The sequence below is a fragment of the Sus scrofa genome, chromosome 4 (assembly GCF_054392235.1).
Source record: "Sus scrofa isolate SSC_HxYL_T2T_F1_AM1 chromosome 4, Sscrofa_HxYL_maternal_Yorkshire_Landrace_v2.0, whole genome shotgun sequence".
NCBI classification, from domain to species: domain Eukaryota; kingdom Metazoa; phylum Chordata; class Mammalia; order Artiodactyla; family Suidae; genus Sus; species Sus scrofa.
The window spans coordinates 113174605-113186826 of NC_139386.1; the positions used below are offsets into that span (position 1 = coordinate 113174605).

At 38.9% G+C, this 12222-nt stretch overlaps 2 protein-coding genes across 17 annotated transcripts in view; one reads left to right on the top strand and one right to left on the bottom strand.

Moving 5' to 3' along the window:
- ST7L (suppression of tumorigenicity 7 like) overlaps positions 1 to 12222 on the top strand; it is a 187498-nt gene that overhangs the window by 170557 nt on the left and 4719 nt on the right. For all 5 annotated transcript variants that reach the window (XR_014844483.1, XR_014844488.1, XR_014844490.1 and 2 more), the window contains one exon: positions 12076 to 12186. The gene's annotated coding sequence lies outside the window, so the exon portion shown is untranslated. The remainder of the gene's footprint in view (positions 1 to 12075; positions 12187 to 12222) is intronic.
- Positions 1 to 12222, bottom strand: part of CTTNBP2NL (CTTNBP2 N-terminal like) — a 62895-nt gene that overhangs the window by 34502 nt on the left and 16171 nt on the right. For 10 of the 12 annotated variants that reach the window (XR_014844504.1, XR_014844502.1, XR_014844503.1 and 7 more), the window contains 2 exons: positions 5997 to 6120; positions 2666 to 2773 (listed from right to left, as the gene is read on the bottom strand). Coding sequence is in view for 8 of the 12 variants with exons in the window: in XM_085023639.1 (XP_084879765.1) it covers positions 2666 to 2764 (99 nt within the window). In the remaining 4 variants the exon portion in view is untranslated. The remainder of the gene's footprint in view (positions 1 to 2665; positions 2774 to 5996; positions 6121 to 12222) is intronic. The other 2 variants (XR_014844505.1, XM_013988149.3) reach the window with 1 other exon arrangement.

Below are 12222 nucleotides of genomic sequence, written 5' to 3' on the forward strand. Positions count from 1 at the left end.
AAAGGAGAGCCAAGGGTCTCAGATGAGAATAGGGGAAGGAAGTAGGAAAAACAACAGGCATTAAAAGTGAGAATTAGGAACAAGCTCAAACTTTCCCCATACATTCTCTTTTTTTTTCTCTTCACTGATCAGATAAACATGTGGTAACAAATGGGAGTGTGTCTTGGGTTAATCAGGTTAGGATTACTGGTAAGAGTGGGATGGGGTCATAAGAAATAGTATAGTTTTCAGGGATGTACAGGGAAAAGACGTACACTGAAATCCTTAACAATGACAAAAGGGGAAGTCCTGTGGATGTGGCAGAAACGAGTCACCAACTAGAGCGAACATTTAAATGTAATATAGGTTGGCAGGGCAGTCATCAGAAAATTAGGCACTGTTGAGGGCACACTAGAGACATCCATTCAAATGATTAGCAACCACTGACTGTTCCTCGGATATGGGTACATGACATACACTGAGAATAAAAATAAAAGAAGTGGACCTTGCACTGTTGAGTATTTGCAATGCCATGCAAATTGTAGTGTTATTGTGGAAATACTAGGTATTTATCATTTATTCTTGGTTTTTTTGTTTGTTTGGTTTTTGTCTTTTTTGCTGTTTCTTGGGCCGCTCCCACGGCATATAGAGGTTCCCAGGCTAGGGGTCCAATCAGAGCTGTAGCTGCCGGCCTACGCCAGAGCCACAGCAACGCGGGATCCGAGCCGCGTCTGCAACCTACACCACAGCTCACGGCAACGCCGGATCATTAACCCACTGAGCAAGGGCTTGGACCGAACCCACAACCTCATGGTTCCTAGTCGGATTCCTTAACCACTGCGCCACGACGGGAACTCCTATCATTTATTCTCATTATTAGACAAGGAAGCTTTGTTTCAGACAGACTGAATGACTTGACCAAGATCACACAGTTCAGCTTAGTGGCACGACAGGCAAAGATTTGGGCAATAAACTTTAACATGTGACTAGGGGTATGTCAAAGCCATAAACATGTCATCTCCAGGGACACCATGCAAAACAAGACCAGAGTAAGCAGGGAAAGGAAGAAACTAAGACCGAGTCCACCCTCACATCAGAAGGCTACTGCCTCATGCACTCTGGAAAAGTGAAACCACTAGAAATTACTTAGCACACATTAAAGAGCCACAAGGGAAAACAAAAAAGCAGTATTTTTCAGGGATAAAATACTCTAAGGTATATTTAATTAGACAGAAATGTCAGTCCTTGTCTGTCAGACTTAAAAAAACAAATTGACTCAATTTCACAGCATACAGAAATAATGGGTTTAAATTTTACTTTCATCACAATTATAATTTCAGAGCACTAATCTAAGAAAAGATTACCCAGATATGACTAAATGAACACATTTACTCTGTATCAATTCCAGAAGGGAAAAAAGAAGAGATGCTAAAGAGATACAGCTTTTTGTATGAACTCTACTGAGGGGTTTTGTTTCTCCCAATTCTCTAAGCCTCCTGGAATAGCAATGAAAAAATGATCTTCGTTGCTATAAAAAAATCTTCAACAAAGGAGCTTCATATGAACACGCATGAAATGTTAATATAGCATTTAATAAGGAGCTAGGAAAATTTTGAGAAAATGCAGTAAAGTACTTCATAAACCTTTTAATGATGAGCTTTAAAATGTACATCAATATATCCTTTAAAATTTTAACTATAAAAATCTTCTTAGATACTTAGGCTCAGCTGCACTTCGCAGACCTTGCTTTCTTCAGCATGCCCCAGTCTCCTCTTTTTTTTTTTTTTTTCCTTATTTCTCCTCTCCTTTGGGAATATCATCTTCCTACTACTCACACAAGATACCCTTTCTTTTCTTCCCCTCTCCAGATCTGATCTCAAGACAGGGAAATGTCCCTATTTCCAATGTGTCTTTACCAAGATTTAAGACATTTGAAAGGAATTATGCTCCTTTGTTTTTTTAAATTAGACTATTTTTTAGAGTAGTTGTAGGTTCACAGCAAAACTGAGTGGAAAGTAGAGTTCTCACATGCCACCTCCCCAACCCCTACCCTGTTTTAACAGATATTATACCCTGAATTATGGGGGTTTTGGGGCTTTTTTTTTTTTTGGGGGGGCTTTTTTTTTTTTTTTTTGCCATGGCTGCACCCATGGCATATGGAGGTTCCCAGGCTAGGGGTCCAGTTGGAGCTATAGCTGCCAGCCTATGCCACAGCCACAGCAACTTGGGATCTGAGCTTACCTTTGTCTGCAACCTACACCACAGCTCTCGGCAACACCGGATCCTTAACCCACTGAGTGAGGCCAGGGATTGAACCCACATCCTCATAGATACTAGTCAGGTTCGTTAACTGCTGAGCTACGATAGGAACTCCCTATATCCTGAATTATGTATATGGGTATACCTATGCATTTTTTAGGAAGCAGATCTCATCAAGTTCTCAAGGAGCTGGCATTCAGAAACAGCTAAGCTAAAGAAAGAAGTTCTAAGGACTAAAGGAACTACCTGGGGGCAGAAAGGCTTCCTCGGGGTCCCTAAAATCATACCATATAGGTGGCTGCTATAGCAAGTATCTCTATCTATATACCCAGGCCTCTTACCTTCAAATGGGGCTACAGTCATACCATAGCTAACCAATGAAATGGCTTTTAAACATATGATGACCTTTCTTTTTTTTTTAACATACCTTTAAAGCTTCTATAACAAGGTCCCTTGCTTCAAGCTCTCCTTCAAGAATACTGAATAGTGTTAAGAGTTCTGGCTTGCTGAGTTTCTCCAGATTCATCCTGAAAGCCTAAAACAAAGACAACAATCAGACAATATCCAGGAGATAGAGTTAATTTGATTATTATTAAAGAAAAAATAAAGTGAGATAGATAAGAGCAACAGTTACAGTAAAAAATGCTTTAAGAAAGGAAATGGTGGAGTCCCTGTTGTGGCACAGTGTAAATGAATCTGACTAGGAACCATGAGGTTGTGGGTTTGATCCCTGGCCACACTCAGTGGGTTGTGGATCCAGCGTCGCTGTGAGCTGTGGTATAGGTTGCAGGCACGGCTTGGATTGGGTGTTGATGTGGCTCTGGTGTAAGCCAGCAGCTATAGCTCCGATTTGACCTCTAGCCTGGGAACCTCCATATGTTATGGGTGCAGCCTTAAAAAGAAAGAAAAGAAAAGAAAATTCACTCTAATTATTGATTTTGCCACTATTCACAAAGATTAAATTTTCATCATTTTTTCTCCAGGTTTATTATATACAAACATCCTAGAAAGTCTTGGAATTGGTCACTAATTTTGTTCACTAGAAGTTCAGGTAAATTTGTGTTATAATCAAAACTGTTTCACTGAAAAATTATCACACCATGAAAAGATACTCCAGTTTTAGAAAACTGAATTGCAAACTGTATATAAAGCATTTTGGAGTCCCTCTGAAATTGGCTGAAATGAATTTGAGTAAAGATAATGTTTGGTGGGAGTACAGGAGAAATTTTTCCTTTAAATTGTCAACTTTCACAGAGAACATCTATCACAATATTTATATTTCATATAGTAAAGTAAGACAAATGTAACCATGTACAGATTTTTTTTTTTTTTTTTTTTTTTTTTTTTTTGGTCTTTTTAGAGCCACACCTGCAGCATATAGAAGTTCTTGGGCTAGGGATCAAATTGGAGCTGCAGCTGCTGGCCTAGGCTACCACAGCAATGTGAGATCCGAGCTGGGTCTGCAACCTACATACTGCAGCTCACAGCAATGTCGGATCCTTAACCCACTGAGCGAGGCCAGGGATCGAATCCATGTCCTAATAGATGCTAGTTGGGTTCCTTATCGCTGAGCTGCAATAGGAACTCCCAGATATGCTTTTAAATGACTTCTTAAAATATATTGTTTAAAAATCTTAATTGGCCAGGCTACTATAAACTGAACTTATTTGACTTATCAAGTTCACATTTCTATGAAGTCTTGTCTCTTTTTTTTGGCCACGTCTGCAGGGTGCAGGAGTTCCTGGGCTAGGGATCGAACCTGAGCCACAACAGTGACAATGCTGAATCCTAAACCACTAGACCATTAGGGAACTCTTTCTATTTTTTAAAACGTGTTAAATGGCAAATTGCATGGCAAAAACTCAATCCTTTTTATGAAAGTAATTTCTCCTAAAGCACATATAAGTAGAAGTTAGGCTGCGATACAATCTTTGAAGGATCTTCTGACTAATAACTTCCAAAGTAGAGCAAAAACTATTTTACCTTTCCCACTCTTTACTTCCAAATTACCACTCTCATATAGTTTTCTTTAAAGTCAATCACAACATGACTAGTTCACACACCCTCCAATAATTTCCAACTCCTATGAGCACATTAACTTTCAGGCACACAAAAGAGTCATTGATTCCTTCCAGAGCTACTGCCTTTGAGCAAATGAGAGCATGTAGAAAATGCATACCTCCCTGTGTTAGAAGTTGTTCTAGGAGATGTTGTACAAATCTTTTGCCACATGGTAAAATACGTTCAATGTAACTTTAGCTCTAATGGCTAACTTTCTAACTGGTGAGGTTTAGCCACTAGTAAGTGATTCTCACTTCAGAATCACAGAGAGACCTTGCAACAGTTATTTTAAAAATAAGAACTAAGAAAACCAAAAACAGGGAGATCCTGTTGTGGCTCAGCAGGTTAAGAACCTGATGTAGTTTCTGTGAGGATGTGGGTCCAGTCCCTGGCCTTGCTCAGTGGGTTAAGGATCCAGCGTTGTCGTGAGCTGTGGTGTAGGTTGCAGATGTGGCTTGGATCTGACGTTGCTGCAAGTGTGTCGTAGGCCAGCAGCTGTTAGCTCCTATTGGACCCCTAGCTTGGGAACCTCCATATGTCGTGGGTTCGGCCCTAAAAAGCAAAAGCAAAAAAAAAAAAAAAAAAGACCTTTATTAGGTCTCACCAAACAAGAGACCTAATAAAGCTACACTTAACCTAAGATGGTATGTTGGAAACAACACAGAGCTTTGCGCTCAGAGAGACGCCAGGTTGGCATTGTCCTAGTTGTGTGACTTTTGGCAAATTTTCTGATTCTCAGTTTTCTTATCTGTGAAAGTGGGATGGTGATATCTTACTCATGGGATTGTTGTGAAGATTCAGTTAATAAATATAAAATATCTTGCCAAGTTCCTGATACAGTCTGATCAATGGTTAATTACTAATACCTACAATCCTCTCTTATTTCCCAAAAGAATTCTAAGAAAGGCATTATCAAAACTGGGGGCAGCCAAGATGAATGACTTCAGAAAAAAGTGGCTTGGGCTGCCCTTTTTTTTTTTTTTTTGGTCTTTTTCTTGCCTAGGCTAGACTGCTTTATAATTAAAGCGACTAAAGATTGTTTTGCCAATGGCAAAAAGATTCTTGTTACATCTACATTTGTAAGTCACTTTTGCTCACATTTTTTTCTTGTTTGTTTTTTCTAGGGCCACACCCACAACATATGGAGGTTCCCAGGCTAGGGGTCTAATCAGAGCTGTAGTCGCTGGCCTACGCCAGAGCCACAGCAACGCCAGATCTGAGTCGAGTCTGCGACCTACACCACAGCTCACGGCAATGCTGGATCCTTAACCCACTGATCGAGGCCAGGGATCAAACCCGCAACCTCACGGTTCCTAATCGGATTCGTTAACCACTGCGCCATGACGGGAACTCCCGAACACATTTTAATATTTGGAACATTTTACTAATAGGTACCAACTTATTTACCTTGGTGCCTACATGAAGTGAATATAATACAAATATGACACGAGAGGATAAAAAGGGCCACAGCTGTGAAACTCAAACCCAACAGGTCTGTTTTCACATATTCCCATAACCATTCTTTATAAATATTAAAATTTAGTAGTTCTTTGCTGGTCCTTTACATTTGAATCTAATCTCAATACACAAGACATTGCAATAACTTTTTGTATGAAATACGAATGAACGATAGTAAAACTGTATTATGTTTTAGTGATATTCCTGGGGTTTGGGGTGACTGTGGGGGTAATACTGACCTGATAATTGGCAGTCACACTTTGCTCCTCAAGTATAAATTCTTAAGATTTTCTTCAGTTAAAATTTGGGAAAATTGACAAGTATATTTAAAATGTCATCAGCATGGTGGAAAGGTGTCCAATACTGCAAAATAATAAGAAATTTATTGTCTATGTGACTATACTATAAACAATTGGTAAATCCTAAGAATGTCAACTGTCATTATAGCTGATGAGGCCTGACAGCTGCAGGCTGATACAGACAAGGAAGAAGAGAATAGCCACTTCTTCAAGCTTTAGCTGAGTAAGATAGGAAAAATACCAGGAATCTTACTTCCCTTTTACAATTATAATTGAGGAAGGTGAGGGCTTTCAAAATCTTTAAGATGTCCACTGTCATTTCAAGGACTATCTTATAAATGTCACTAGAAAAAACTGACTTTCTCTCCCTGGAATGACAAAAGCCTATTTGCTTGAACCACCTTGACTCATGAACAATGCACTCAGACAGAAAAATAACACAATTACAACTGAACTTTTCCAACTGCCAAATTCATGTGAGGAAAAGTCGCATCCCCTCACCTCTTGCCAATCAATAAACCAACAAATCAACTTGTCACCATCTCAACTTTGTCTGTAGGGCTTATTACTCATACCAGCTTCTACTTTTTCCTATTTATTTTCAAATATTAAATGATGAATTATATGTAATTTTTGGTTATGTTTTCCTAATAATGTATTTGACTCAGTAACCTTAAAAAAAGTAGGCCCTAAATTATATTTGATAAGATGTAACTTTTCTCTTGTAATTTAAAGAACCAAGTCCATTTGACTTCAATTTCTGCCCAATATATACATTTTGTGGCCTAGGATTTTCAGAAAAAGGCTGTTTCAGACTCCATATTCATTATCAGAAATATGACTGCCAGATTTTTGGCATGACCACATTAGAGTCTACAGACTCATTCTCCGCTTAGTTTCTAAATGAGCCGTTACTTGTCATTGTCATCATCCATTAAGTAACTGTGAAAGACAAGATCATTTCAACCAGATGCTCAGCTCATTCCTTCCAGCAGAATCGCTCCAAGACCCATCTTTCCTTAGAGTTCAGATGCAGATATTTCTGCTTAAAAAATGCCTAAATTTATAGTCCATAAATCTGAAATAAAAACCACTTGTGGACAAGTTGTCTGGATACGTTATCATACACCATGGTACAGCTAGCTGAAGCTCTATTAAGCTTTAGTTTTGTCAATTAAAACACGTACTTAGGGAGTTCCCGTCATGGCACAGCAGAAAGGAATCTGCCTAGGAACCATGAGGTTGTGGGTTCGATCCCTGGCCTCGCTCAGTGGGTTAAGGATCCGGCGTTGCTCTGGCTGTGGCGAAGGCCAGCAGCTACAGCTCCAATTTGACCCCTATTCTGGGAACCTCCATATGCCGTGAGTTCGGCCCTAAAAAGACAAAATGACAAAACAAAACAAAACAAAACAAAAACCACGTAAATACATATAATAAAAAGATAAAGTTATACATATTTTAATACCCTGGAAAAAAGCCTGTTAATGGACTAAGTATGAAACTTATTTCTAAGTCATTTATTTTTTTGCTTTTTAGGGCCACGCCCACGGCATATGGAGGTTCCTAGGCTAGGGGTCAAATTGAAACTACAGCTGTCGGCCTACACCACAGCCACAGCCATAGCACCGCGGGATCCAAGCTGTATCTGTCGGCCTACACCACAGCTCATGGCAGCGCCGGATCCCCGACCCACTGAGTGAAGCCAGGGATAGAACCCGCATCCTCATGGATATTAGTTGGATTCATTTCTGCTGCGCCACAATGGGAACTTCCTATTTCTAAGTTATAATAGGTGATTTCCAACATGAGTTTGCCCAACTTACCATCTGGTCTATTCTTATGCTACTTCTCACCAAGTCAGGGCCCATAGCCAGGGCCAATAGCCAGGACAGCATGAGTCTCTTCTGTATGAATTTTCATGTGCCAACAGCCATAAGAACTATAGGCAGCAAAAGGACACTGGCCTCACACCTCCACTGTACCTCTTGAACAGCAGTGCTGATTTTGCCATGGGAGTATGCTGCTGTGGCTTGGGCTCTGTTCATTTTATTCTGATGTTTTCCCTTTATCCAACCTCCACACATTCTGGTTCTGACTGTACCTTTTCCTTCTTAAGGAAGTCTCACCCTTTGCTCTGGAATACTGAATTCATTCTATAGGACAGCAGGCATTGTTGCTTTTTTACCACATAGATTGGGTGGCAGAAAAAGAAACACCCGAGTTTCTACACCTATGTAAGTAGTAAGGTGGGGCAGGGTGGAGTACAAGAAAGATGTTTGTCTATCTAGTATCTGGGTGTGTGTATGTCTTTACCTGGAACTGAAGGCTTCATCTCTAAGTGGTGGGTGATACAGGACAAGAAAGAGAAAAAACAGTATTTTTAACTCCTATATATTTTCAAACATAGAAGCACCTCAAAAAAACTATATAAATTAAAAAAAAAAGTCCACTTGGCTAGTACTATATATATATAGATATATATATCGATATATATAGATATATATATCGATATATATAGATATAGATATACGTATATATCTATATCTATATATATATCAGTTGTTTTTTTTTTTAACCAAGGAGATCATTCTTGCAAAATTGGATAAAAATCACTTATTATATGCTCAGATAACAAATTTAAGGAGTTTATACTTGGACTACAATTGAATGAGATTTAGGCCATTCAGCAAATCGTTCTTTTTTTTTGGTAAATTAATCAGTTAATTTATTTTTGGCTACAGTGTGCAGTGGCTTGATGTAGGATTTTAGTTCCCAAACCAGGGATTGAACCCAGGCCACAGCAGTTAAAACAGTCAAACCCTGAGTTCCCATCATGGCGCAGTGGAAATGAATCCAACTAGGAACCATGAGGTTTCGGGTTTGATCCCTGGCCTTGCTCAGTGGGTTAAGAATCTGGCGTTGCTGTGAGCTGTAGTGTAGGTTGCAGACTCGGCTCTGATCCCGTGTTGCTGTGGCTGTGGTGTAGGCCGGCAGCAACAGCTCTGATTAGACCTCTAACCTAGGAACCTCCATATACCACAGGTGCGGTCCTAAAAAGACAAGAGAAAAAAAACCCCAAAAAACAGTCAAACCCTAAGTACTGGATCACCAGGGAACTCCCCATTCAGTAAGTTTTTAGTATCAGTGATAGGATATGAGCAAAGATATAAAGCAAATTTGCTCCAATTATGTAGACTCTTTCTAATACATATAAACAAAACCAAAATTTGGGAGGCTAGTTAATTCTAAAAATTCAAAGAGTCAAAATACAAATGGGTGTTTGATGGCTTTCCACTAATGTACTTCCTTAAAAACTCAGTATATATGAAATTAAAAAAAATAACACATTTATAAATATCAAATTTAAAAATGGACAAAAGTACACTATTTTAAAAAATGCATCCAAAGCAACCTGCTATCTAGGGATGAAAGGTGTTGACACATTACCTTGGCTATCTCAAGATTTAAGTTTCCCACCCTCTGGCATTTCTGGTTTTCTTGAAGAATTATTTATGCATTTGGGAGTAAGAGAGTGACAACATTCCAAATTATATCTCTCATTCCACTTTTGGCATTTTAGGATTAGGCTAGTGAAGAAAAACATGTCAAAATATTATCTAAAATATGGCACAAATGAACTTATCTATAGAACAGAAACAAACTCATGGACATAGAGAACAGCCTTGTGGTTGCCAAGAGGGAGGGGAAGGGAGTGGGATGGACTGGGAGTCTGGGATGAGTAGATGCAAACTATTGCATTTGGAGTAGAGAAGCAGAGATCCAGCTGTATAGCACAGGTAACCATCCAATCACTTGTGATGGAACATGATGGAAGATATTATGAGAAAAAGAATGTATATATGTATAACTGGGTCACTTTGCTATATAGTAGTAATTGACAGAACATTATAAATCAACTATAATAAAAATATTATCAGAAAATAATTTTCTAATCACAAAAGCAGATCTTTTGTACATTTACTAAAGAGGGTTGTTCTTGCTATTATTATTTAGAAAGATTCTAAAACCAAGATAGAAAAACATATACTATGCAACATAACCTTTAATATAAATGTCAAGTCAGTTTTCTTTCAGCTGATGATAAAAGATATCACTGGACCATTTGGATCCTTAAGTGTCTATGTGTTACATAACATGTGTCCCCTACCCCCAGCGTGATACAGTGAAGTCCTAATTCCTAATACCTCAGACTGTGACTGTATTTGAAGACAGGGTCTTTAAAGAGGTAATTGGAGGTTAAAATGAGGTCATTAGCGTGGGCCTTAATCTAATGTGACTGGTGTCCTTATAAGAAGTGAAATTTGGACACAAACATGGGACAGGGAGAGACCAGGTGAACAGACAGGAAGACGGCCATATAACCAGTGAAAGAGAGAGGCCTCAGAAGACCAGTCCTGCTACCCCATTGATTTCTGTTTTCTAGCCTCCAGGATTGTGAGAAATAAATTCCTGTCGTTTAAGCCACTCAGTTTGTGGTACTTTGTTATGGCAGCTCTAGCAAACTAACACAACATGCTAACCATTTACTATTTTTATGAGACTGACGCGCTACCTACTGCACTAACGAGGCACCTACCATTTACGACTTTTAAAGATTATTACAGCAACTAGATCAAAGCCTTCCCCTTAGCAGGAGAGTTTCCATAACAAGGAATGCCTTGCTTTGTCTCAATCAGTCTGCTTTTCCCAACCACACTATGGACAGAATTATATAAAACAGAATGGTTTTGAAACAGTTTTAGAGATTGTAAATTTCAGGATCATGAAATATAATATGAATAGTGTACTTACAAAGAAATTACAGAAGTGCTAAGTAAGGGATTGAGATGCTTGTTTATCCAATATATACTTTGAAGTAGGCCTCGACCCATCCTGTAATAAAGCTAATATTCTTTAAAGTCAATACTTAAAAAAAAAAACTTTTGGAGTTCCCATCATGGCATAGCGGAAACAAATCCGACTGGGAACCATGAGGTTGAGGGTTTGATCCCTGGCCTCGTTCAGTGGGTTGAGGATCTGGCGTTGCTATGAGCTGTGGAGTAGGCCGGCGGTTGTAGCTCCGCTTGGACCCCTAGCCTGGGAACCTCCATATGCCGCGGGTGCGGCCCTAAAAAGCAAGGGGAAAAAAAAACTTTCATTACTCTATTCAAAGCACATTCTAAAATATCAGATTTTCTGGATTTATACTTATATAGAAATTAATAATGACATAATTGAGCTTATCAATGTTATTTACCACCACCTCAGAGTTTTATAGTACAGTTTTCTAAGAATTCAAGCCGTAATAGTAATCATAGGCATTCCCATTGTGGCTCAGTGGTTAACAAACCTGACTATTATCCATGAGGATATAGTTTCGATCCCTGGCCTTGCTTAGTGGGTTAAGGATCTGGCACTGTCATGAGCTGTGGTGTAGGTTGCAAATGCAGCTCGGCTCCCAAGTTTCTGTGGCTGTGGTGTAGATCAGCAGCTACAGCTCTGATTCAACCCCTAGCCTAGGAACCTCCATATGTCATGGGTGCAGCCCTAAAAAGAGATTAAAAAAGAAAAGAGATTAAAAAAAAAAAAAGTAATCATAAAAAAGATACACATTTATTGAGCTAAACATTAACGTGTTCTAAGTACTTGCCATGTATTAATTCAGTCCTCACAACATTAGGTGGTAGATGCTGCAACAATTACCGACAAAGTCATTATCATCACCCCCATTTTATAGATGCAAAAACTGAGGTACAAAAGCCAAACAACTTGCTCAGTCTCACAGCTAGTATGTGGCAGAAAAGGAATTTGAAAAACAAAAAACAAAAAAAAAAAGAAAAAAAAAAAACAAAAAAGAAAAAGAAAAGGAATTTGAATCTGAGGGCTTCCTTAGTAACCACTGCTACTTGGTAACCACTGTTACACATGATTTTCTCACTTTATCAGCTAAAGTGTGATTCACAGAGCGGAAGGACCTCAGAAATAATCTAATTTTACAGATTTTACTCTTATTTTACAGATGAAAATTGAGGCCAGAGTTGTTAAGTGAATTGCTGAAGATTACAGTTAAATAGTAAAGCTATTAAGATCCAGTCTCATCCACCTTCTGGGACACCATGATGGATATCAGGTTATTGTTTTGTTTAGCTCTGTTTTAAGACTCACG